The following is a 27,467-nucleotide window of genomic DNA, read 5'->3' on the forward strand; positions in this document are numbered from 1 at the left end:
GAGAGCACCAACTATACTTCTAGTCATCCAGGTATACTACCTCAAGTCATCCTCAACTTTCCCTCACTGTCCCTCATCCCACATCCATTGCCAATTTTGTTGATATTGCCGCCATAACATCCCTGCATCTCTCCCCTTCTCTCCACTCAGACAGCCAGTAAGACTCCCCTAATTGGTTTCCCTGCCTCAAGCCTCTGCCCTCTCCAATCTATCTTCCACATAGTGCCAAAGTGATATTACTAAAGCACAGATCTGATTGTCTCACTGCCCTGCTCAGTGAAATCCAGTGGCTTCCTTTAAATTACCTCCAATATCCAATGCAAACTCCTCTATCCGACATTTAAAATCCTTCACAACCTGCATCCAACCCTTCTCCCCTGCCTTTATTCACACACTCTTCTGTTGATTCAAGCTGCTCTTGCTTTTCTTCATATCCTGTATCAATGTCTTTGAATAAGTGTCCCCTATAACTGGAATGCACTTCCTCTTCACTCCCACCTCTTAGAATTCTTAGTTCAAATCTCAGCTCAAACACCATCTCCTAAGTGAGGCAATTCCTGACCCCCTCAGTTGCTAAGTGCCTCCCCACAAGAAAATTACTTAGTATTTAACTAGGTGGCACAATGGAGAGAGTGCCAGACCTAGAATCAGGAAGACTGACCTTGCTGAATTCAAATGTGGCCTCAGACACTTGCCAGCTGTGTGACCCTGGGCAAGCTATTTCACTGTATTTGCCTCAGTTTCCTCATCTGAGAAATGAGCTGGAGAAGGAAACAGCAAACCGCTCCTGTATCTTTGCCAAGAAAACCCCAGATGGGGTCATGGAGTCGGACATGACTGAAACAGCTGAACAACAACAACCCAATGCCTAGCATGGCGTTTGGCACGTAGTAAGTTTTATGTTAATTCCCATAACAGACGTAGACTTGTACAAGCTATGATAGACAACTCAACCAGCCAATGACAAATAAGGAAATGTAGTACCCCTTCCCATCTCCTCCACCCTATTCCCTCTCCCCTAACATGATGTTGTATGTTCCAAAATTCTGTCCCTGGGCGCAAAATTCTTTCACAGTCTTGTTTTGTGTGATCTAGGAGTGCTTCATAAGAGAGGAAGAATTGCATCTGGGTTTTGCTGTCCTTCCTCAGATATTCCTAGAGTACTGTGTCCCCTCTGCACTTTACCTTGTATTAAACTTACCTGGGGGCATGTTTATCTGTGTGTGTGTGTGTGTCTCTCTCTCTCTGTGTCTTTCTCTCTTTCTCTCTCTCTGTCTCATCTCTCCCCTTCCTCTCTTTCCTATCTCTCTTTCCCTCCCTCCTCCCTCTCTCTCTCCCATCCTCTCTCTCTTTTCTATCTCTCACTCTCTCCTCTCTCTCTCTCTCTCTCTCTCTCTCTCTCTCTCTCTCTCTCTGTGTCTCTCTCTCTGTCTCTCTCTCCCCCTCTTCTCTCTGTCTCTCTCTCCCCCTCTTCTCTCTGTCTCTCTCTCTTTTCTCTCTCTCCCTCCTCTTCTTCTCTCTCTCTATCTCTGTCTGTCTCTCTGTCTCTCTCTCTGCCTCTCTCATCTCCTCTTTCTTTCTCTCTGTGTGTGTCTGTCTTTTTCATGTACACACAGAGTCCTTAGACTACAAGTTTCTTAAGGGCTCAAACTATCTTTATTTGTTGTTCATATTTGTATCCTCAGCTCCCAGCATAGGCTAATATCCAGTAGATGATTTAAAAAAGGAAATGAGTAGGATTGTTATAGTCAGGAGAAGGATGCCAAATACAAAAATCAATTCCTTGCGTGGGTAGACTAGTTTGACTCATATAGAAGAGACTATTAAGTCCAGTACTAGAGAGATGATAGTACTGCTAGACCCTACTCTGGTCACAGCAAATAAAGCATTGTGTTCAGTTCTGGGTGCCATATTTTAGGAGGCACGTTAAAATGCTAGAGAGAGTCAGTAAGGTTGGTAAAGGGCAGTAATATCGTACTGTATAAAGATTAGTTGAAGGAAATGGGGGCCTTTGGCTTGAAGAGGAAAAGACTTATAGGGGGAGTGAGATATGCTATTTCTTGATATATATGAAGGGCTATCCTTTGGAATAGGACCTAGACTTTTTCTATTTGGTTCAAGAGGACAGAATTAGGAGAAATGAGTCAAAATTGCAAAGTGGCAAAGTGAGCCATAATGCATTGACAAACTCACCCATAATTAAAGCTATCCACAAAGAGAATGAGCTACCTTTGGAGGGAGAAGTTCCCCTCTCTCTGGAAAGCCTCAAGCAAAATACTTGTGGAGGAAATTGTCACAGGGATCCTCAGTCAGGAATAAATAGGCTGTTTAGGTTCTTTCTGAGACTGTGAGTGCAAATAAAGTACTTGGCTTGAAGCCGGAGGACTGGGTTGGACGTCTCATTCTGCTATTAAGCTGTATGACCTTGAGACAATCCAATCAACCTGTATGATTTTGACACTTCATCCTGATGTGCCTCCTCTTCCTCATCTACAAAGGTTACAATAGATGATCTCTAAGGTTTCTCAGAACTTTCAATCCTATAGTCTCAGTGAATGCCAGTCAGGGAGGAGCTAAATAGATGTAAGCTATAGGGTCTAGGAGTCTGGAGCAAAAAACTCACAGATACTAGGATAGTAACTTCTGGTCAATCATGCTTTGGGTCTGGATGCCTCAAAAAAACTAAGATCACTGAGATTTTCAAACATTAACTTAAAAAAAAGTTCTTGAAAAAGAGAGCTGTCTGCACACTGCCCGCCTTGTAATCTGCAAAAAAGGAAATGCCAGATGTAAATAATCCAAGGTGAAAATAATGTCATTCCACTACTTCTGCAGAAAGAAATTATTTCAACTTCACTCTTCCCTCTAAGAATGCTTCCTGTTGCCTAAGGCCACCTACCCCACAGACATTGCCAAGCATTTTGTAAACCTTATAGCCCTCTAGGAATGAGTTGCTATGGAAACAAGCTGTTCTATTACTTTCACAAGTTTTATTCCAAATTTTTATTTTTATGCACTAAAATAAGAAGTACAAGAGGCAGTATGGAATAGTGGATAAAGAACCAGTCTTGGAATTAAGTAGACCTGGGTTCACGTAGCACCCTGACACATACGGGGTAAGTCACTTACCTCTCAGTATTCTGGGCAACTCTCTGACTATAAATTGCAAAGAAAAGTTCCGAGATGCATTGGTAGAAAAGGGAAGGGGGAAGTTCTCGCATCGAGGTGCTTCCTATATCAATGAAATCCCTAATCTAATCCCTGTGATGAGAATTGTCTCCTTCTGATGGATCATTTAAAACATAAAGTAAAATACCAAATTCATTGGACTTCATCCTCTTTCCATTGAGAAATTTCACTTTCCACTTCAAATTTTCTCATCAAACAAAGTGCAAGGTTTGTCAGCCAATCAGTCAATAAACATTTATTAAGGGTCTACTACTTGCCAAGTATACTGTGCTAACCTCTGGGGATTTGGATTCAGAGGGCCTGGTTTTGAATCTCTGGTATCCCTTTTCCTACCTGTGTATCATTAAACAAGCCTGTTCACTTTTGACCACCTCTGTTTGCTCATCAGTAAAAGGAAGGGTCAATCTAGATGACCTCCAAAGTTCTATCCAGCTCCTGATCTATGGGGCATTTGTTCTGACAGTTCATATGCTCAGATATGAGAAGGCGTAGACAGTAGGAACGATTCAGCCTTTCCAACAGACCTTTCTGTCCTGTAGATTTTAGTCATCACTTTTGTTTCCTTTAATCAAGGCATGTGGCATTCCAAAGTTTCCAGAATTGTTACAATCTTTATTTTCCATTTTCATCTGAGTTCAGTTCTTTTCTGTGTCTTTGCATGTCAGTCCATAAATTATATGCCTGCTACTCAGTTGTGCTATTTCCCATTAAGGAGAACAGCACAACCTTAAATTAAAATCGCTTGAAACACAGTTGGTTTCTGGGCTCTTTGTCACATGCTTTGTACAGGACTTACCTTGCCATCATGCCAGATGCTTTCATTTCCCTCTGGATCCACATGATCCGTCTCCAAGGTGAGGTAGACCAGTCTCCGTTTCAGCCCCTTTTCTTTCATCTGTTTCAGTGCTTGCTTTCCTATGAAGTCTGCTGGCTGCAAGAATGCCAGATAATGATGATAAATGATTGTTCGGGCACTGTGACAAGGTTATCGATGCAAGCATTTAAATTTGTCTTTATGATTTTCTCGCCAATTAAACATTAAATAAAAATACAGATTAAATCAAAGGGCTGGGCAAATATTTCTCAGTCTTAAAATGACATTATCAGCTACTTTTCCCTCTCAAGAGCTGTTAGATTTAAGTCTAGTAATTTGTAGTGACAATTTTGCCAGCACTACAGAAAACAGGAAAACATAAGTCATTGTCTTGTGCTTGTAAGGTACTATGGTGACCCTTATGCCTAAGTACTTCAGCATGCAGAGCTAGACATTTTTGCTTAAGCTGCATCTCATTTTCCATCTGTATTAAGTAGATCACTAAGAATTCACTCTCTTAAAAGAATTCAAGAATAAATTGATTTAAATAAGCTACTTTGAAAAAATCTTCTAAACAATGGTCCCTAATGATTTCTTCTATTGTGTTAATATATAAATCATCACTGTAATATTTAAGATTTAATCAGAGCCCAAAGTGGGAAATAAGAAGTTAGAGAGGGCTTTCTTGTATGAAAAGCTCTCAAAAAGAGGCAATGTAGTATAAAAGAAAGTGTTTTGCATGGCTCAAAATAAGAGCTATAAGAAGATATTTCTATCTCATTGCTTTGCAGAGGTGGCAAGCCCACAAACTGTTGTTCATAGCCTGTATCTTCAGACTTTTTTTGATCAGTTATGGTGATTTTTCCTTTCTTATCTTTAAAATATTATTTTTGTATAATATGGCTTTCTGGGAGAGGAGAGGGAGTGATACTGGGAAAAATTATGATAATGTAAGGAAATCAAAATATATCAGTAAAAACTTAATTTCCAAAGAAGAAAGTGCTTTGGAATTAGAAGAACTAGATTAAAATCTCAGTTCTGTGATTTACTTGACTTACATGGCCTTGAAAGTTAATACATCAAAAAAGTCTGAAGATACATGCTATATACAGCACTTTTTATACAACATCCCATCTTCTAAGGCAGGGGTTCTTAATTTTTTACTGTTTATATATGTGTATGTATGTATATATGCATATATATATATTTCAATAGAATTGATTTATTTTCCTATCTTGTGTAATTTATTTGGGGCATCTAAAAGCATCATTCTAATTAAAAATTAGAATTAAGTAAGTGGAAGCTAATGACTCCATGAGGCAACAAGAAACAATCAAACAAATGAAAAAATAGAAGAAAATATGAAATATCTCATTGGAAAAACAACTGACTTGGAAAACAGATCCAGGAGAGATAATTTAAGAATTATTGGACTACCTGAAAGCTATGACCAAAATAAGAGCCTAGACATGATATTTCAAGAAATTATTAAGGAAAACTGTCCTAAGGTCTTAGAACCAGAGGGTAAAATAGTCTTTGAAAGAATTCACCAATCACCTCTTGAAAGAGATCCCAAAATGAAAATTCCTAGGAATATTAAAGCCAAATTCCAGAGCTCCCAGGTCAAGGAGAAAACACTACAAGCAACTAAAAAGAAACAGTTCAAATACCATAGAGCCACAGTTAGGATAACACAGGATTTAGCAGCTTCTACATTAAAGGATCAGAAAGCTTGGAATATGATATTCTGGAGGACAAAGGAGCTAGGATTACAACCAAGAATCACCTACCCAGCAAAACTGAGTATAATCCTTCAGGGGAAAAAATGGATATTTAATGAAATAGAGGACTTTCAAACAGTCCTGATGAAAAGACCAGACCTGAACAGAAAACTGGATTTTCAAATATAAGACTCCTGAAAAGCATAAAAAGGTAATTAGGAAAGAGAAATTGTAAGGGATTCAATAAGACTAAACTGTTTACATTCCTACATGGGAAGATGATACCAGACTACCAAATGGTCCTATAACACAAAAAAAGGCTAAGGGCCCCAATATTAAGGAATAATACCTTAAATCCTTATCAATTTGTATTTAATCAAGAATTAATTAGCACCTATGTGAGAACAACTCCCACTGGAACAGGATGTGGGCAAGATGGAAAAAGGGAGAAGTAGTTTGGGGGTAGGGTTAAATAAGAAATTGGAGAAGTTGGTACATATAATATCCACTAAAATTTGCCTGCTTTATGATATTACCAGAGATAGCCCTAAATGATAATATAAGGCGTCAACTAATCATCATGGAAAAATCGACCTTGACCTATGCTTAAAGCTCTGCATGCTCACCTCTCCTTAGCTGCCCACAGGATATCCCCCAGTTGGATCCCCTCTGATCTATCTCCTCTGCTTCAAGCTTTACCTGTCTAAAACTGAGCTCATATTTACCCTTAAACTTGGTCCTTCTTTTGACTTCACTATCAATGAGTAGGCGCTTTGTGACTCCTTATCCACTCAGAACAATATCACACGAGTCCCCGCTGATGTCATTGTTCAGTCATTTTTCAGTCGTATCTGATGTCTTATGATTCCATTTGGGTTTTTCTTGGCAAAGGTACTGGAGTGGTTTGCCATTTCCTTCTCCAGCTCATTTTACAGGTGAGGCAGTCCCGCACAACATATGGCCCACAGGCCACTTTAAGTCCATCAAAGGATTTTGGGCAGCCCTTGAAAAATGTCAGGTTGCCCCTGCATACTCTCCTGATTGTCATGTGACCCACAGCAGCCAGCCATCATCAGTCTGTCTCTAGTCTAACCTCTCTGCGGCTCAAAGAAGTTCAGCCTATTTTAATTTTGGCCCTTACCTACTGCCAAGTTGTGCAGGTCTGCATGAGGAAACACAACTATCTATCTCCCATGATTGAAAGCTTGGTATCTCCTTCTATAGTATGTTTTGGATTTCTCTCTTCCACTGTATTCCCACTTTCACCATCATATGACAAGTCCTTATTGTTGTTGTTCAGCTGTTTTAGTCAGGTCTGACTCTTTGTGACCCCATTTGAGGTTTTCTTGGCAGAGATACTGGAGCTCATTTTACAGTTAAGGAAACAGAGGCAAAAAGAGTGAAATGACTTGCCTAGGGTCACATAGCCAAATTTGAACTCAGAAAGATGAGTCTTCCTGATTCCAAGCCTGGCACTCTATCCACTGTACCACCTAGCTGCCCCAAGCCCTTATAACCTCTTCTTTGACTATTACAATAGCTTCCTAATCTTTCTTTCTGTATTGTTCCAATTCAATTCAGCTCAACAAACATTTATTAAATGCCAATTGTGTGTACCATGATGATATAAAAACAAGTCTATGGTGATACAAAAACAAGTAATCTCTGCCCTCGAGGACCTTACATTCTATATTCTTCATGTTGCTGCCAGACTACTCTGGTTATACCACTCCCTTGCTCAAAAATCTTTAATGGCTCCTAATTAATTAATTGAATAAATTTCAAACTTTACTATCCTTCAGTACTCTCCATGGTCTAGTACCCTTTTACCTATCCAGGCTTATTTCATACCACTCTCCAGCAAATCACCTGTCCTCTAGTCAAACATAAATACTCTGGTCCTTAAATATATCCTGCATTCTCTCATCTTCATTCCTTTGATCATGCTGTTTCCCAGCTTGGAATGTAAGTCAACTCAATTCCTTGAAATTTTATTAAGTACCCACTATATGTCACACGTCATATCCTTGGAATACAAAGTTCTTCCTCTCAGGATGCTTACATTCCACTGAAGGATATATATACATATATATATATACACACATATATATATGTATGTATATGTATATATATGTGTGTGTATGTATATACATACATCTATATACATATATGTATATGTATGTGTGTGTGTATAAATACATATATATATGTATATATGTATAAAAAACAGATAGGTTAAATACAAAATAACTGGAGGAGGGAGAGAGTACATCAGTAGATATCTCAGATGCAGGCAATGCTGATGCATGAGTTGGACTCAGAATTAACTAGAAGGAAGGAAGTGAGCTAGACCTCATTTGGAAAATTGTGCAGGGCTTTCAATGATTCTCAGCTACTCCCAGGCATGAAAAATCTGTCTTTTAAACACAAATGTGCTCCACTGGTTATCACTGATAAAGACTAAATGAGGAAAAGTACCACACCAGGTACTCAAGATAAGAGTTAGAGGGATCACAGTCTTGAAAGCATTGAAGGACCATTTTACAAGAGGTCCCAAGCAGGCGAATGTACCCTTTAAATACAAAAAAAAATCATGGAAGATTTTTTTTACTGCCAAAAGGGGAATATTCTTTTTTCGTACTGCTCTGTTCATTTTTAAAGCCCAAATCAAATGTCACCTCCATGAACAGTTTGCTGTGCTCTCAAATTAGTATCAACCTCTCCTTTCTGCCTCCATGGGCTTAACATAGGATTTTTTTTTTAATTCAATTTTTTTTAGTTCCAAATTTTCTCCCTCATTTTCTCCCACTCATTTAGAAGGCAAGAAAAAGAAAGCCTGTTACAAATATGAAAACTGAATTCTCACATTAGCCTTGTTGAAAGAAAAAAAACAAAGGGGTAGGGGAGAAAGGGAGGTAGGAGGAAAGAAGGAAGGAAAGAAGAAAAGAAGGAAAAGAGGGAAGGAGAAAGGGAGGGAGGGAGGAAGAAAGAAGGAAGAGAGGGAGGGAGGGAAGAAAATATACTTTAATCTGCACTCTAAGTCCACCATCAATTCTCTATGTGGAGGTGTTCAGCATGTTTTATCATGAGTTCTTTGGAATTCTTTTTAGTCATTGTGCTGAACAGAGTTCATAAGTCATTCAGAGTTGATTGTCCTTATAGTAGCATTATTGTATTGTTCTCCTGGTTCTGCTCACTTCACTTTGCATCACTTTATATATGTCTTCCCAGGTTTCTCGGAAACCATCCACTTCATTATTTCTTACAGGCAGCTACGTGGTGCAGTGGATAGAGTGCCCAGCCTGAATTAAAATCTGGCCTCAGACACTTACTAGCTGTTTGACCCTGGGCAAGTCATTTAACCCTGTTTGCCTCAGTTTCCCCATCTGTAAAATGGGGATAATAATAGCCACCTACCTCAGCTGTTGTGAGGATAAAGTGATATAATACTTGTAAAGTGCTTAGCATGGTGCCTGGCATCTAGTAAGCACTATACAAATGTTAGTTATTATTATTACTGTACTTTCAGGTATCACGAGTATAAATAAATGAGAGATGACACCTATATATTTGGGGGTAACTTTTTTCCTCTGGCCATAAAAAAATCAAGCAATAAATAATCATTTATTAAACACCTACATAAATAAATATATGTAAAATATATGCAAGTTCATTAGCATATGGAATTTCTAGGTGAGGAAATTCCCTCTACCAGTGCAGGCCAGCACCTTTTCTGAAATTTAAATTCTTAGTGATTTGCCTAGAGCACTGACAAGTTAAGAGACTTGCCCAGAGTCTGGCAGTTAGCGTGTGTGTGTGTGTGTGTGTGTGTGTGTGTGTGTGTGTGTGTGTGTGTGTGAAGCACAACATGATCCCAGATCTCCCTGGCTTAATAGCTAGGTAATGCAGTGGATAGAACACTGGACCTGGAGTCAGGAAGGTCTGAGTTAAAATTCTGCCGCAAATATTTACTGGCTGCTTGAGCCTGGACAAGTAACACAATCTCTGTCTGCCTTAGTTTGCTCCTCTATAAAATGAAGATAATAATGGTATCTATTTCCCAGGTTGTTGTGAGAATATATTGAGGTAATATTTGCAAAGTGCTTTGCAAACCTTAGGGCAGTTAGGTGGCACAGTAGATAGAGCACTGGACCTGGAGTCAGGAAGACCCGAGTTCAAATCTGACCTCAGACACTTATCTGTTTGACCCATAACCCTGGGTATGTCACTTAACCCTATTTGCTCAGTTTCTTCAGCTGTAAAGTGAACTGGAGAAGGAAACAGCAAACCACTCCAGAAAACCCCAAATGGGGTCTTGAAAAGTCCAAAATGACTCAAATAACTGAACAACAACAATGATTACAAACCTTAAAACAGTATATAAATGCTAACTATTGTTATTACAGGCTGGCTTTCTTTGAGCTTTTTAACATGGAAACTTTATCTTAGTTCTCATTTCCACTGGGTTTTTGTCCCAAGATTAGTGTTTTCCCTCTACATTTAGTTATCATTTATAAGTGGATAGAGGCAGGAGGAGGCGGCCTGAAGGTTAATGTAACAATTATAGCTGGAGCTTGGGATCTAAGAACAGATGGGCATGGTTTTAATGGGTCACCGCTGAATTAACTGTGCAGATGACAGTTAACAACTTCGAAAAATTTATAAATCCCCAGCACCCTGAGGTTAAAGATAAAAAATAATCTTGGCTTATAGTTTTAATTAATCAGTTTGAGAAGTTAATGAAAAAAGAAACATTAAACCAACAGTCTACTATATATAGATAACATACTATATAAAGGTTGTTAGTTGTATTTTAAGTGACCTATAATTATTTACCCAGTTAACTTTATTAAAAGCATATGCATTACCCGAAGGAGCATATCATAACATAGATTAATTAAAATTAAATATAAGTTTGGTTCTAATCATTGAGGGAAATAGAAAATTCTAAGTAATCTCATTAAAGAAACAGGTGAGAAGACAAGATTGGCACGGGCGTTGAGGACTGTTGGGGAGAATTAGGAAAAGGACTAGTGGTGGGGATTCTAAAGGTGGGAAAGGATTAACCAAGGCTGAGTGAAGGATCATAAGTCTAAGGCTGGAAGGTCCCTCAGAGGCCATTTAGTCTAACTCTTTCATTTTACTGATAAGGAAATTGAGACCAAAGGAGGTTAGCTGACTTGCCCAAAGTTTACACAGATGCTAACCACCTGAGGTATAATTTGAACCCAGAGCCTCTGATTCTAGAGGCAGTGCTTTTCCCATTGTACCATGTTCCTTTCCTCCTAAAAGCATAGGAAGGAAGGGAGTAAGAATTTACTAAGCTCCTACTATGTGCCAACCATTGTATTAAGTGTTTTACAAATATCCCATTTGATCCTTACAACAACCCATGGGAGGTAGGTGCTATTATCTCCATTTTATAGTTGAGGAAACTGTGGCAGAAATACAACTAGTAAGTATCTGAGGTTGGACTTGAACTCAGGTCTTCCTGACTCCAAGGTCAGGGCTCTATCTACTGTGCCACCTAGCTGTATAGAGGCATGGCATGAGCTCTTTTTGTGGTGGCAAAGAATTGGAAATTGAGTTGATACTCATCAACTGAAGAACAGCTAGACAAGTTGTGGTATATGTATGTAAGGGAATACTACTGTTCTATAAGAAATGATGAGCAGGCAGATTTCAGAAAAACCTGGATAGACTTGTATGGACTGATGCTGAGTGAAGTGAGCAGAACCAGGAGAACACTGTACACAGTAACAGTAACATTGTAGGAGGACCAACTTTGATAGACTTAGCTCTCCTCAGCAACATAATGATCCAAGACAATACCAAGAGACTCATGACAGAAAATGCTATCCACATCCAGAGAAAGAACTATGGAGTCTGAATGCAGATTGAAGCATACTATTTGATCTCTTTTTTTTTTGTTTTTTATTTCTGGTGGCTTTTCCCTTTTGTCCTGATTCTTCTTACACAACATGACTAATGTGGAAATGTGTTTAATATGATGGTACATATTACATATCAGATTGCCCACTGTGTTGGGGAGGAGGGAGAGAAGGGAGGGAGAAAAAATATTTAGAGCTCAAAATCTTATAAAAGTGAATGTTGAAAGCTCTCTTTACATGTAATTGGGGGAAAAAATTAGTGTTAAATGGGGAAAACAAAGAAGAAGGCATGGCATGGAACAGTTGGGAAGTTTAAGAACTTCTGCCTCACAAATAACTTTGGGCCACAAAGAAGGAATAGAAATGGAGTGGAGAGAAGTATGAAAAACACGTTGCTTTAGTATCACCAGTAATTGGTTGCCCAGTATTGAGTGCACTAGAAGACTTGTAAAAATTAAAATAGCACAGTTTCAACTTTTCTACAGTGTTTCTTTAAGCAGAAAGCAACATTTTTATTCTTCCGTTTAGTCAGTGACTTAATAGTCATAGAAAAATGGTGGCATGAGTGAAAGTTAGAATTTCAGACTAAGAAAGGCCTTCTTCTCTTTTAACTCTATAATGTCTCGCTTGGTGAACTTATCAGCTCCCCTGGGTTCAGTGATCATCTCTATGCAGACCTCATTTCCCCTAGATCTCTAGATCCAGCCCTAGTCCTGACTGCAGTCCTGCATCACCACCTGCCTGTTTGACTTCTTACCTGGATATTCCTTAGACATCTCAAACGCAATGTGTCTAAAACAGAAATCATTACCCTCCCTTCCCCCTAACTTTCATATTCCTGCAGAGGCATGGCCATCCTCCCGGTCACACAGGCTTGCAACCTTGGTGTTAACCTCTCTTTCACTCACCCACCTCACATTTCCAATCTGTTGTCCCATTTGATTGTTTCTACCTTTACAATACTTCTCCCATAGGTACCTTTCTCTCTACTCACATAGGCATCAGGCCCTCATCACCTCCCACTTAGACCATTTTCTACTTAGCTGCCAAGGGAATTTTTCTAAAGGGTACACTTGTTCAGTTGTGTCTGACCCTTTGTGACCCCATGGACCAAAGCATGTCAATACTGGCTATGGTTTTTTCTAGGCAAAAATACTGGAGTGATTTGCCATTTCCTTCTCCAGTGGGTTAAAGCAAACAGAGGTTAAATAACTTGTCCAGGGTCACACAATTAGCATCTGAGGCTGGATTTGAACTCAGGTCTTCCTGACTCTGGGCTCACCACTGAGCTACCTTGCTGCCTCTTAGGCAAAGATACTGGAGTTGGAGTGGTTTGCCATTGCCTTCTCCAGCTCATTTTACAGATGATGAAACTGAGGCAAACAGTGTTAAGTGACTTACCCAGGGTCATACAGTTGGTAAGTATCTGAGGTCAGATTTGAACTGAGGTCTTCCTGACTCTAGGCCCAGCTACCTAGCTGCCTCCTTCTCTAAAGGGTAGATCTGACCATCTCACCCTCTGGCTCAAGTTCCAGCAGCTCCTTACTATCTCTTGTGTCTAATATAAACCTCTCTATTTAACATTTAAAGCCTTCAAAACCTAGCCCCTTCCTACCTTTCCAATCTTCTTATACTTTCCTTTCCTTCCTATACTCTCTGATCTATCTATACTTGTACTGTATTTACCTGTATACACCTGTATACCTGTACCTATTTGTAGTTCCTCTATCATGATATTCCATTTCCTGTCTCTATATCTTTGACCATAAAAGCTCTGAGGACCCTTATCCTATTGTCACAGATGAATCTCAAATATTAGAGAGCAAGTTTCCATCTTATGGTTCTAGGAGTAACCCTTTAAAAAAAGCTGGCATTTATATAGTACTTTAAGGTTTGCAAGATGCTTTACAAATATGATTTCATTTGATTCTCACAACAACATTGGAAGGTAGGTGCCATTATTTAGCCCCATTTTGCAAGTAAGGAAATTGATGGAAGTTAAGTGACTTACCCAGAGTCACACAGCTAGTAAGTATCTGAGGCTGAATTTGAACTCATTTTCCTGATTACAGGCCCAGCACTCTATCCATTGCCTTATCTAGCTTCCCTTAGTGAAGGTATAGAACTCTCTCCTAGGCCATTCTACCATCCAATACCTCTTTTCTATTGTTAGGTGAAGGAAGGACTGACATTATTCTGCTAATATCTATTCCCCTCTCCTTTTATGAAGGGTTGAACCTATTATTTGCTCCACATAATCTTTCAATTTTTTTCTCTTTCTTCTCTCTCCCTGTGATATAATAATAATAATCTTTGTCATCAGTCATTTTTTACAGATGAAGAAACTGAGGTTGACAGAGGCTTAGTGACATGCTCAGTGTTAGACAGCTAATAAGGATCTCTGGCTGGATTTGTACAGGTCTTCTTGACTCCAGGGCCAATGCAGGGCCACTTTGCCACCTAGAGGAAATTCTCTCAGCTTGAGTCATTTATCAACTTGAAGCATTTTCTGGGGGCCCTGAGATAAGGGACTGGCCCACAGTTATGGAACCAGCAGGTGTCAAAGGGACAACTTGAACCCTGAGACCAAGGCCAATCCCCTGTCTACTACGCCACACAACCTCTCCTGGCTTTTTGTCTGACTACCATAGCATTATCACAGACTCCTTTCTCACTCGTTGTCCATGACCTTTACTACCTTCCACATAATTGCTTTACCAGTTTTTCTATCTGCTGAATAGTCATGCCTCAAATCATTTTCCCTAAAAGAAGGTGTTGAAATTTTCCAAGGCTAGTATTATTTTCTAACTTCCTGTCTATGGTTATAACACATTTCATACCGTTTTAAACTGGTGAGAAGCTCAAGGCATTGCTCTATCATGTATTGATGCTTTTATATACTTTTCTATTTCAGAAATGAAAAAAGTCTTCTGATTTACTGTTATGTGATCAGGGAGGATTTTAACCCTGAATTCTTCTGTGCACTTGGGGGTTCTAGTGGGGTTGGCAGACCTTCTGAAATTTCAGAAAATCTCTGTGTGAGCCAAGATGAAACCTCAAGGCAGCTGATTTTCCTTTTGCTCCTTCTTTGAAGCATTTCTTCCATGTTCAAGTAAGGAGATATAGGGCTCTGACTTATTCCAAAGAAACTTCCTTTGGAATAAATCAAAGTACTGTTTTAAAATGGAAAATTAAATTCAGTTTTAGATGAGATGATTGCATGTAATGAAATGTCCTTTTAATTAGTCAATTACTGAATTATGTTGAAATAACAAAACTTGGCAGAAACATTGCATGCCGAAACTTCTAGGGTCTGTGGCTCTTGTCCACAAGATGGCACTGTTATGTGCTAATAAAAAGCTTACATCTTTATCATATATTCTTTTGTTTTTATCTGGCCACCAGAAGAACCTGTAGGACCCTAATTATCTTACACATTCCAAGCACTAGGGTAGCAATGGAGAACACATTTTTTTTAATATGACTGCAGAGCACCATAGTGGGTTTCAGAAGACTCAGCTTTGTATCTTACTTGAGACACTTAATAGCCGGCTGCTCCTGGATAAGTCAATTAACCTCTCTGGATATCAATTTACTCATTTCTAAAATGGGCAAATAATAGCACCAACCTCATAGGGCTGTTGTGATGATCAAATGAGATAATGTATGTAATGTGCTTTGTAGACCTTAAAGTTATATACAAAATGTCAGTTATTATCCTTATTATATGAATGCAAACCCCAGGGTAACAGGAAGGTACTAAGTGCCAGAAACTCTTAAATTCTTTAGTAGTCAATTTTTCTTCTATATTAAATTTCCTGAAGAAAATGAAAAATTTTTTCCCTTGCCTTGGTACTTTGCTGGGCCCCTGCTCAAGATCTCATTGCTGTGGGTGCTCTCCAACAGCATCTATGCCTTCTCAATGTAATCATCCTCCATGTTCTCCCATAAATACTCCACAGAGAATACACCCAGTGGGCTGAAGGCTTTCCTCTAGCCTTCCTAACATTTTTTGAATATCTATGTAGCAGTTGGATTATACATTTTTTATCCCTAGTTCTTGCTACATGACTGGCCCACCTCCCTTTTTCCCCCCACTGAACAGAATTTTATTTTTTTCCAATTACATATAACTTTCACTTTTATAAGATTTTGAGTTCCAAATTTTTTCCCTCCCTCCTTTCCCTCCCCACTCCCCAAGACAGCAAGCAATCTGATATGTTATACATGTACAGCATGGTAAACATATTTCCCCATTAGTCATGTTGTGAAAGAAGAATTAGAACCAAAGGGGAAAATCACAAGAAAGAAAAAAACAAAAAACAAAAAGAGTGGAAATAGTATGCTTTGATCTGTATTCACACTCCATAGTTCTTTCTCTGAATCTCCCTTTTCAATCATGTATTTCCTTCCTGATTTTTTATGATACTGATTGATTATAGCTTATCATTGGTAACCTACTACAACCTACTTATATACACCATGAGTCTTTCCAGGGCCAGGGGAACTGTATTTCTTGCCAAGATAAGAAAATTCTAAACAGAACAGTGCCTGTGACAGAGAAGGACATTTCTCTGGCAAAAGGCTAATGACAACCAGAGAAACTGCAATGGGAAGTGGCACAGGTGCCATCTGCTGGGGCTGGAGAAAACTAAGGAAGGAGTCATGCTCAAAGAAACCATGATAGGTCATTACTGTTGGGAGCCCTACCTGATGCATGACTGCAAGGGATCTAGATGACGCAGGGGTCTCTGGGGTGGATTGCTCAAAGATGAATGGCATTATTTTCCATGAACTCTGTTCTATTCTGGGTTTTTTAAAACCTATAAATAAAATGTATCTTCTTTAAGTTCTGTGTGCTCACAAAGGGAGTTGCTAAAAACACACTGGTTGCTGTCATGTAATAAGTTTTCTGGATTTTCTGGGTGGGCAGAGTGATCTAGAGAGGTGAGAATCCTCCAAAGTGAGTATCACACGACAACCTCTGACAGAAACACATTTGTCGAGGAATCATATAATATTATTATGCTCATGGGAAGCATCTTGTGTAGAAGATCCTTTAAGTGCATTTTGTTCTACTAAGTCAGATTCTTTTTAGAAAAATTTAATTAATGGATAGAGACAGATCTTGTAGTCTCTGTCTCCACCTTTTAGTCAATGGGATATGAAGACAAAATACACCATAGAAAATCCTTGGCAAAAGCTTGTCTATTCCCCCCTCATATTTTCATCAAGGATCCTAATACAGGTATAAATCATTACCACAAAGATTTTACAGAGCTGAGAAAGTAAGCACAGTTATCAAGTAGTTATTAGCTATTAATTATTAATTAGTTTCTAATACTTTCTCAGTAGACTTTTTAAAGCTGTTATTTAGTATTTTATTTTTACCCAGTTACCTGTAAAAACAATTTTAAACATTCATTTTTAAAACTCTCTCAGTAATCTTTTTGAGACAAATCCTACTATCCATGAATTTTTTCTATTCTTTTCCTACCATGCCTTTAAGGTATGCCACCTCAAGCACCTAGTTTTACTATGTGCATTTGGTCTGATCCACTGTTCTTCCTGTCTTTGTTTTCATAAGAGGCATTTTCTTTTTGTTTTGTTTTGGTTTTGTTTTTTGGGTTTTTTTTTTTTGGCTAGGCAATGGGGTTAAGTGACTTGCCCATGGTCACACAGCTAGTAAGTGTTGTGTGTCTGAGGCCGGATTTGAACTCAGGTCCTCCTGAATCCAGGGCTGGTGCTCTATCCACTGTGCCACCTAGCTGCCCCCCCAAGAGGCATTTTCACTTCCTCTTATAGCACATTAGATATCGAGGCGTTAAGTCCAAATTACATTCCACTGTCATTGATGATGAAAAACAGCCTTCACTTTTGTGAGCTTCTCTCTCTCTCCCTATTTCCCAATTTGTTTTGAAAGTATGGCAGCTAATTCTGGTTTCAACAGAAGCACAGAATTAATTTTAGCATAGTTGGGGAAGGGGAGCAAAAGCATCAGTTCTTCAAAATCATATTCTGTTCCAGTACTATCAGCTAAGACACCCCCACACTTTACATCCTGCTTCATAATCTATTGGATTTATTCAATCTAGTAATGTCTCTGAGGTTAAGAAGCATTGTTCTTCCTCTTTCATATTGCCTCACTATATAGAGTCTGGCATGGAGAAGAGTAGAGGGTTGGTTGACAGCTTTTTTGATACTTTCCCATCAGTCCCAGAGACCTAAAGGGGTCTGACTCAGTCCAGAGATCCTGGGAACTCTAGTAGCCTAGCATGGAGACTACAGTGGCTTTTGAAGACAGTGTAAAGGACCGGATTGTTATAAGACCCCTGAGTCTGGGCAGGCTTACTCTACTGTAGATTCTAGAGGCTGCCCACAAGATGAGGTAGGTTGTTCCCAGGGTCACATGCTTCCAGTCATTCTCAACTGGAATGGTGCCTCAAAGGCCTTTGGATTTGAGGCCTACTAAGCTGAAGCTTAAGCAGAAAGTGAACCAGCCATCTGTGAGATATGATGCAGTAGAGTGAGGGATGTAGAAGGCAGAATTTTTCCATTCTCTGGTGAAATAATTTCCTCTAAGTTAAAAGTGGGTAGCAACACAATGCCATCTGTCAGTCATGCATTGAATACATTTTTGGTTTGGTCATTATTGATTCATTATCTCACTGTCCCAGTTAAATGTAGTCTCTCTTTTCTATTCAATTTGGCAAAAGTCACATTCATGGAGAGATAGGGAGTGGATCTATGACTTCATTTGTATACAGAGCTCCCAGATGAGGAGACTGCCTCTACCAACGTAGGTCAGCATCTTCTATGCTATGTATGGTCTTAGAGAGTTGTTGAAGACCTCGAGAGTAACTTATTTAGACAGAAACTGAGAGCAAGGATTGAACTCAGTTCTTTGCACTTCCTAGGAAGGCTCTCTATCCACTAAGCCAAGATAGAATGCTAGATTAGAGCCATGTAAAAGCCCTCCAGTGTCAGGCTGGGGAGTATGGATTTTGTGCTGCATGGTGAGAGAAGTTTTTTGAGCAGGGGACTGACATGATCACGGATGCAATTTAGAAAGACTTATCTGTCAACAGTGTGAAGGATGGATTAAAGTGGGAAAAGACAGAGGGCAGGGAAATCACTTAGGAGACTATTACAATAGTTCAGACAAGAGATACCAGAGGAGGTGGCAGTGAAAGTGGAAGGGAATGATGGATGTGAGAGATATTGAAGACAGAGAGTCTACAAGACTTGGCAAATGATCAGATGCAAGTAAGTAGTACAGGAGAGGGAGAAATATGAGAGAATTTCAAGATTTTGAACCCACGGAACTAGGAAAATTTCCAAATTAGGAAATCAGGAGGCTTGTGGAATAAGTTGATATTTGATTTAAGGCATAGTGAGTTTGAGATGCAGGCAAAGCAAGAGAAGTGAAAATGTATGAAGTGTGGGTTATCGCAAATATGTGATTGGAACTCAAAGGAGATGTAGAGCCTGGACATGATGATTTACCACACTGATCTCCACTACAGTTATAGTGAAATTGTGGGAGACTTTGCTGTTGCTGAGAGAGGGCACATAGAGAAGACAAAGCTGAATTCCTGTGCCATTATTAAATCCTGGGAGGTGACAAGAGGAAGACTCAGAGAAAGCATAAGAGGGAGGAAGAGATCCAGAGTTGTGCCATTTTGTGAAAGCTACACAGGGCAGGAGAGAGTTCCAAGGATGTCGTGGTGAACAGTTTCAAATACTGCAAGAAGGTCAAGGCAGAATGACAGTTCCATTGGACCCTCCAAACAGGGGGTCATAAATGACTACAAGAAAGAAGTTTATAGAAAGTGGGTGGAGAGCAGCTAGTTTGCACAGTAGATACAGCATCGGCCCTGAAGTCAGGAGGACCTGAGTTCAAATCTGGCCTCAGACCAAACACTTGACACTTACTAGCTGTGTGACCCTGGGCAAGTCACTTAACCCCAATGGCCTAAAAAAAGAAAAAAAAAAAAGAAAGTGGTGGGAACAGAACCCTGATTACAAGGGATTGAAAAGTGAATAGACAACAGAGGTAGTACAAATAGATTACTTTCAAGAAGGTTGGAAATGTATGAGGCCAAAATAAGATAATTGTTTTTATTATGAGAGATCTGAGAATGTTTATTGGAGGAGAGGAAGGAGCCAATGAACTTAGATGGGAAAAGGGGGAAGAATGGTGAGACTAGGGGTCACAATCAGGATGAAGATCAAGTAATCACAGAGTGAGGGAATAGAGAAGGAAGAAGGACAGGAGATCATAGTCAGAGAGGGGAAAGCCCTGGAAGTGTTTTATAGTTTCATGCTATGAGTTAGACATGAGGCATATCTGTACTTGAGATCTTGAGGGATTTGAATCCAGGTCCAGTGGTAGACCCTTCTCTGACAACTAGAAGATAACTAAGTTCAGAAAGATTCTTCAAGGGAAGGTTGGCCACCAGGTGATGATTTTTTTCTTTTGGCCACAATAAATTAGGAAAACTGTCTACTAAGGTGTGGAGGGGCTGCAATCTGCATGTGAGGGAGGAGCCACACTGCCCAAATTATGAATCTGTTGGAGTGAGGTGGTGTTTACATGTAGCCACCAAATTCTGCTTTTGATTACTGTCACCCTGAGTCACTGAAATGGCAACGTACCCTGACATTAAGACAACTGGCATGGTTGGCTTAGAAAGGTCCAGTCATTTCAAACGTATGTCATGTTCCAGCAGTATTTTAGGAGAAAGAGGAATAGACTTAGAGATAGGAGAAACCTGAATTCAAATCCTTCCTCTGACAGTTACTAGCTATGTGATAATAAGGAAATCAGTCAGTCATTCAACTAACATTTATTGTCGTTGTTCAGTCATTTTTCAGTCATGTCCAACACTTCCTGACCTCATTTGGATTTTTCTTGGCAAAGATACTGGAATGGTTTGCCATTTCCTTCTCCAGCTCACTTTATAAATGAAGAAACTGAGGCAAATAGGGTTAAATGACTTGCCCAGGGTCACACAGCTAGCAAGTGTCTGAGGCTGGATCTGAACTCAGGAAGAGGAGTCTTTCTGATCCCAGGCCTAGCACTCTATCCACTGCCCCACCTAGCTGCCCCAGCATTTATTAATCATCTTCTATTTTCCAGGCAAAAAACCAGTTCCTTCTCTCAGGGAGTTTACTGTCTAATGAGCTAGACAACAAGCAAACACAACCTCTGTGAAGTTTAGTTTCCTCATTTGTAAAATAGCTATAACGATGGCACCCAGAGAGACATTTTGGCCTCACAGGGAGGAAGACCTCAGTGTAAGTCCCGCAGCTGACACAGAGAGCGACCCTGGGCAGGTGCCTGTTCATGTATCTAAGGCGATTCTCTAAAACTGTAAGCCACAGGTCTGCTTTGGTGAAAGGAGTCTCCTTACCTGGAGTTCCTTGCATGAATGAAATCACAGGCCTCTTCCCTATTGCCCCTCTCCTTCTACCTCCCCACCCCTAGAGCACCCACTTCAACATGTTGTTAGGATTAAGTGAGCTACGAGTTTGCAAACTCAGAATGCTAAATGCCAGCCATTATTTTTATTAGTAAAATCCAATTCTGCACAAAAAGGAGACCAATAATATATAAAGCATGCAAGTGACCTGTAAGCCAAAACCATTATCTATTAAATAATTAATGGAGCTTTGTGCTCTTTTTAGTTGATGAAATAATTTAAAAGGACTAATAAATATGCAATCTGCACCTGTTTATAATTACAAAGGGAGTTTATGCCCGGTTATAATACAAAGAAAGAGAAAATTTAACCTTGCTTTAATCCCCAAACAATAATACCCAAGTAGTGAAGCAAAAAGCATGAGTCATGTATCTACATTTGGTGGTCCCCACGATAACTTTAGTGCTTTCAAGTGGGAGGCCATTTTTGTTCTTCATTTTGACCACTAAACCAAGACTTCTGTTATAGGGAAGAGCAATCTGCCACCAGGGCCTGAACCAATCACTTGCACCTGCTTTTTCTGGTCTTAGGGCAGATGGTACGTCATAAAAATAAAAGCCATGGAAAAAATGCACAGAAATATATTCCCTTTAAAACTCTTCAGGAGGTTCATTTTCCTAACGCCTGATGTCATAAATATACATGTTTTATGTTAATGTCCTAGCCCTGCATTTGGTGATTGATGCTGGGGCCTAGTAAAGGTTGCTTGGCCCCATTCATATGCTCGTCTTTACAGAGTTACACAGGATTTGAACACAGCTTTTAGTGCAGAGGCTCTGAGGGCAGGACAATTTATTCTTTGCACACTAATGAGAGCCTTGAGCAAGAGCTGCTGGTGCTCTGGGTCGTGCTCCTCCAGCCCCTACCCATTAGCTCCATTCATTTATTAAAACTACTTTCCCACCTCTGAGGCAATGTCCACTGGCCTGTGGCAGAATTAGACACACTTGATTGGAAAGCAGCAGGACTAGCATTTCGCTGTTTTATACCAATGAACCAATCAATCAATAAGCATTTACTTTGGGCCAGGAGTGGTGCTGAGCACTGGGGATACAAAGAAAGACAAAAATAAGTCCCTGCCCCCAAGAAGCTCACATTTTGATAGACGAGACAATATGTAAGTAACTAGGTACATAACAGATACATATAAGGTAGATGGGAGTTATCTCAGTTTGCTGGGGGATGGTCTGTACGAGTGCAGTCTACAGTGCACTGTGCTCCACTCTCACTCCTTTGGGCAAACCTTTTATGTTGTCTTGGGCTGGACAATTGTCTTACCTTGTTTTTTTGTGGGTTCTGCCACTCCAAAATTTGTTTTGAGGCCTTATTCAAAGTTTTTTGAAGGAGTTTTGGGGAGAGCTTGGGTGAGTCCCTGCCTTTTCTCCACCATTTTGGCTCCACCATAGGAGATAATCTTGGAACAGAAGGCACTAACAGCTAGAGGGACCAGGAAAGACCTCTTGCTTAAGGAAGGAGTTGAGCTGAATCTCGAAGGAAGCTAAGAGGCAGAGGGTGAGGAGGATGAAGCATGGAGAACAGCCAATGTAAAGACACAGAAATGGGAGGTAGAATGTTGTATTCAGAGAAAAACAGGCAGGCCAGAGTTTCAGAATTGAGTAGAAGAGATCTGTTGAATCCAGTTTCACTCTGTGTGTTCACTTCAACAGCTGTCATAGTTTGCAAACACTAATATTACTAATGGGTACTCATGCTCATGTGGACTGGGCTAGAATTGGTACTCATTTTATGCTGAGACTTGAGAGTATTGCTATAAATGGAAGGTTCTAAACTGACCATTTCCTTACAGTAGAAAGTCTGTGGCAACAACTAAATATGCGGGGCGGGGGGGAAGGGTAGCAGTAAGATGCCAGCTAGGTGGTATAGTGGATAGAGTACTGGGACTAGAGTCAGGAAGACCTAAGTTAATGTGACCTCAGACACTTAATAGTTGTGTGACTGGGCAAGTCACTTAACCCTGCTTACCTCAGTTTCCTCACCTGTAAAATGAGTTGGAGAAGGAAATGGCAAACTGCTCCAATATCTTTGCCAAGAAAACCCCAAATGGGGTCACACAACAACTGAACAACAACAATGTGTGGTATATAGTCCATTGACTATAGTGCTTACTCAGATGCATGATGGAAACTGGTCCCAACATAATCATCCTGCCCGCAGACTTAACCTTAATGTTCCTTACTCACAAGACAACACAAACCTCTAGAAGCACTAGAATTATCGATTTTATATCACAAGTATGCTTGTGACAAAGTGAGTTGATATCTAATTTGAATTAAGATGAATATGACACCATTCAACATTTTAATAGAATTTAAGCTCTCTGAGGGCAGGCATATTTGACTTGGCATCCCCAGTATATAGCTCCATTTTTGACAGGTAGCAATTGCTTACTAGATACTTATTGAACAGCAAATAATCTCAGGGCGCCTGGATCTAAGAAATGAGCTTTGCTGAATCAAACTGCATTCAGTGGGATCACTTCTATAACAACTGGAATTAAAGTCACCAATTAAAATCAACTGATTTCTTCAACTACATCTAAAAGCAGAATAGAAGAGCAAGATGGTTTTGGTATAAAAGTTGACCTTAGGTAATATTTTTACTTGAACCTGGATCTAAAGCATACTATATGAGACCCGAATATGTTCCCCTTAAATTAATGTAAAAGCATAATAATATTGTCATATTTCAAGATTTCATCAAAAATCCTGATACATAACAAATACTTCAGAATACAGACTTACTTTATTTAACTTTATAAAATGGTCTAGCCCAGCCTCCAGAGGATTTGTATCGCAATTCATCTATAAAGAAAAAAGACATTTTAAAATTAAAAGGTTGGACAATAGTTTTTAAAACTCTGTTTTTCTACAACTTTTTTACTTCAAAAAACCCATAATTTTCCATTTTGCCTTCTGGTTTTAAAAAGAGAAATTTCAAAAAGTGGATTTCTAATAACCCTTTCAATTGAAAGAGAGAGAGAGAATAACTTTTTAGTATATGACTGTCATTACATAACTGAAAAGATGGAAGGTTTACTTTTAAATTGCCATTCTTGTTGAATTTTATTTGACATATAAAATATATGCTAAATGAAGTACATAGAATTACCTTTGGTTAAAATACAGATCTCTAAAATATATATTCCATTTATACAGCTTTATGTAATTCCCTTCATACTGTTTCAGTTATATAAATAACTAATGAAAAGATATTGACTTGTGTTATTAAAAGTCTAGAATAAGGAGAAGTTAAAGGTGGAGCAAGTGGAAATTGCTTCTCTATAGAGCATCGAAAAGGAGAAAAGAGAAGGAAGAGGCCTTAGTTCATGCTTATACTTGAACCTGGGTCTAAAGCCAATACTGTATTAGACCCGAAATATAGGCCACGCTACTGAAATGAGATTATTTCAAAATATACATGTGTAACACTGAAAATTTCCCACAAAATTGCAAATGAAAATTGCTATGAATTTTTTGGTATTTTTTCATTTAAATAAAGTTTTTGTTTTTATCAACACTCATCCCAACATCTTTGTCATCTTCTTTGTCATCATTTTACTAAGAACATCATGATAGACTATGCTCAGAATTTTAGAAGTTATATTTGAATAATGGAATCATACCATCTTAGCCTAAATTCAGACCCATAGGTTAGACCTGAACTGAAAGTCCTTTTACTATGATTCAGGGATCTGAGACTTTCAGACCATCCTAAGGCACGATCAAGCTTTTGAGAAGAAAAATATCAAGCTCCATAAAATTGATAAATACCAAAAATTTATCAGTTCTCTCAATGATACAAAAATCTGGATTCACTGCCAAATCAGATCAAGCTGCAGATGCTCTGAAGAGATTTGTCTACTCAAAGTGTCCAGGGAAGAAATAAAAGATTGATTTCTGTAGTAACACTAGATGGCTCTCTAATACTACTGGGAAATTTGAAGGTTACTGAGCTTGGGAAGAGAGCTAAAGAGGAGGAAAGGGAGATGAATAGTATAAGTGGATAAGAGAGAGCAGAATGGGGGTGGGGGTGTAATAGGTTAGATTGCAATGAGATCTTGGACCAAAAAAAGGAGGCTTTGTAATTTAAAATTACTCTTTGATGGTCGGAGTTTGAACTGAGAGAGTTTTCTTCTCATCCCCTCCCCCTCACTTTTGCTCTAGGTTAAATGTTGAGACAGAAAACATTTTTTAAAAACGAAGAAAGATAGGAGTGGAGGCTTTTTGTTCTTCAAAGGTAAAATCAATATGGATGAATGTGTCTTTGAAAGGTGATAAGCAAGGCTGTCCTGATGTGCTTGAAATCCTGGAGTCTAAATGAACATTGTCCTCTCTTTTTAACATCAAAATAAAGACCATTAGTTCTACACACACACACACATTGGAAAACACTACAGTATCTTTGGCAAGAAAACAACTCCAAATGGGATCATGAAAAGTTGGACATGACTGAAAATAACTGAACAACTATATATAATATGTATGTATATACATATATACACATACACACCCCAAAATAGAATTGGACAAATTACTCCTAAACCTAACTAGAAGTGGGCAGTGGAGACTATAGGCATCCCTTGCATCATCCCCACTTGTCAGTGTTTCAGGAGCAGATGTGAAGTGATTCCTTAGGAAGCCCATTGGAATACCTGCTGGATATTAAGTTGTGAGCTCCTTGAAGGCAAGGAGTATCTTTTGTCTTTCTTTACATCTCCAGTACTTAACACAGTTCCTGGCACACAGTAGGCACTTAATAAATTATTGTTGATAAAATGCTTCTTGACTATTGACTGACCAACAAATCCTGACTACCGGAGGAGTGGTTCTAGAGCCCCACAGGGCTAGCCCTAGGCAAAATTGTGAAGTGGTCAAGGTCCATCTTCAGTGCCAACATCTTCCAAAGATCCTTCTTGCCCAATTGCCCCTTAGTTGATTGTACTAGAAGCAATCAACTAGAAGTTGAATGTAGTAGTAGATTGTACTAGAATCAAGGTGGCTCAGTGGGCAGTGTTGGACTTAGCATTACGAACACCACAGTTCAGATTTCACTTCTGACACTTGCCATCTGTGTGACCTTGGACAAATCACCTAAAGCCTTTTAACTTTGGTCTCCTCATCAATAAAATGGAGATGATAATGCCTGTAGCAGCAACACCACAGGGTTATCATGAGACTCAGATGAGAGAAGGAATATTGAACATCCTGCAGACTTTAAAGTACTTGATGTAAGTTATCATTACAACCCCACCTCCCAGAATCTTCCCTCCCTATGCCAACATCCTCTTGCTGCCCAACACCCAGCCAGGATTGCTATTAGAGCTCCCATCTAAGCTTGTCATTTCCTACCCCCTAAGCTTCCACTTCTCTTTAAGGCCAGGGGCCATCTCATTTTTGTTTGTATCCTCAATACCTAGCCCAGTGCCTGGTCCATAATAGGTGCTTAATAAATGCTTGTTGAGCAACTGTTCTCACCCTTTCCGGGCCTCCGGTGAAAACAACAACACTCTGACAAACCAACAGGAGAAGACTCAAAGCATAGCGTCCTAGAGATAGGAAGGTCCCTAAAGTTTGTCCAGACTTCTACCCAGGGCAGGACAGGAATCCTTTCTGAATATTCCTGACAGATCATCACTCTGCTTCTGCTTTCACAACTGAGTTCTGAGAAGCTTACTAATTCACAAGGCTGTTTACTATACCTTTGGGAAGCTCTTATTAGTAGAAAGTTGATTTTTGGGGGAATAATAATGCAAGACTTCACATTTACACGTATTAAATTTGACATAGTTTGGGCCCATCATTCCAACCTCTTGAGGTCTTTTTGAATCCTGATTCTGTTATGCAACATATCAAATATCCTTCTTAGCTTTTTGTCATTTGCAGACTTAACAAGCATGTCTTTATTTAAGCCATTGATAAAGTTATCAGACTGGATGGGGCCGAGAACAAAGCCCTGCAGCCCTCGGTGGGAAAGCCTTCTCCAGGGTGTCATTATTCAATTATTTAACATTCTTCACTCATGGTTACTCGACCAGTTCAAACTCACCTAACACCCAACCCACATTCCACCAACTTCACCCCAAGGATATAATGAGAGACTTTGTTAGATCTCTTACTGAAATCAAGATGCGCTATTGTCTATGGTATTCCCTGATCTACCATTAAAATAGCCTTACGAAACATTAATAGAGACTTACATTTTATAAAACATTTCCCTAAAAATGAGGTCAGTTAGGCATGACCTATTCTTAGTGAACCAGTGCTGACTCGCTGTGATCAGCACTTTCTTAGCTACATGTTCTATATGCTCAATAGTCTACTCTAGAATTGTGCTGGGCGTCAACGTC

General features: G+C 39.4%; 1 protein-coding gene across 1 annotated transcript in view; it reads right to left on the reverse strand.

Annotated features, from left to right (window-relative positions):
* Positions 1-27,467, reverse strand: part of DMGDH (dimethylglycine dehydrogenase) — a 103,974-nt gene that overhangs the window by 17,561 nt on the left and 58,946 nt on the right. The window contains exons 14-15 of the mRNA XM_020998451.2: positions 23,863-23,922; positions 3,986-4,120 (exon numbers count right to left, since the gene is read on the reverse strand). Of these exons, the coding sequence (XP_020854110.1) occupies positions 3,986-4,120; positions 23,863-23,922 (195 nt within the window). The remainder of the gene's footprint in view (positions 1-3,985; positions 4,121-23,862; positions 23,923-27,467) is intronic.

The sequence above is a fragment of the Phascolarctos cinereus genome, unplaced genomic scaffold, assembly GCF_003287225.1.
Source record: "Phascolarctos cinereus isolate Bilbo 61053 unplaced genomic scaffold, phaCin_HiC Scaffold_4;HRSCAF=312, whole genome shotgun sequence".
NCBI lineage: Eukaryota > Metazoa > Chordata > Mammalia > Diprotodontia > Phascolarctidae > Phascolarctos > Phascolarctos cinereus.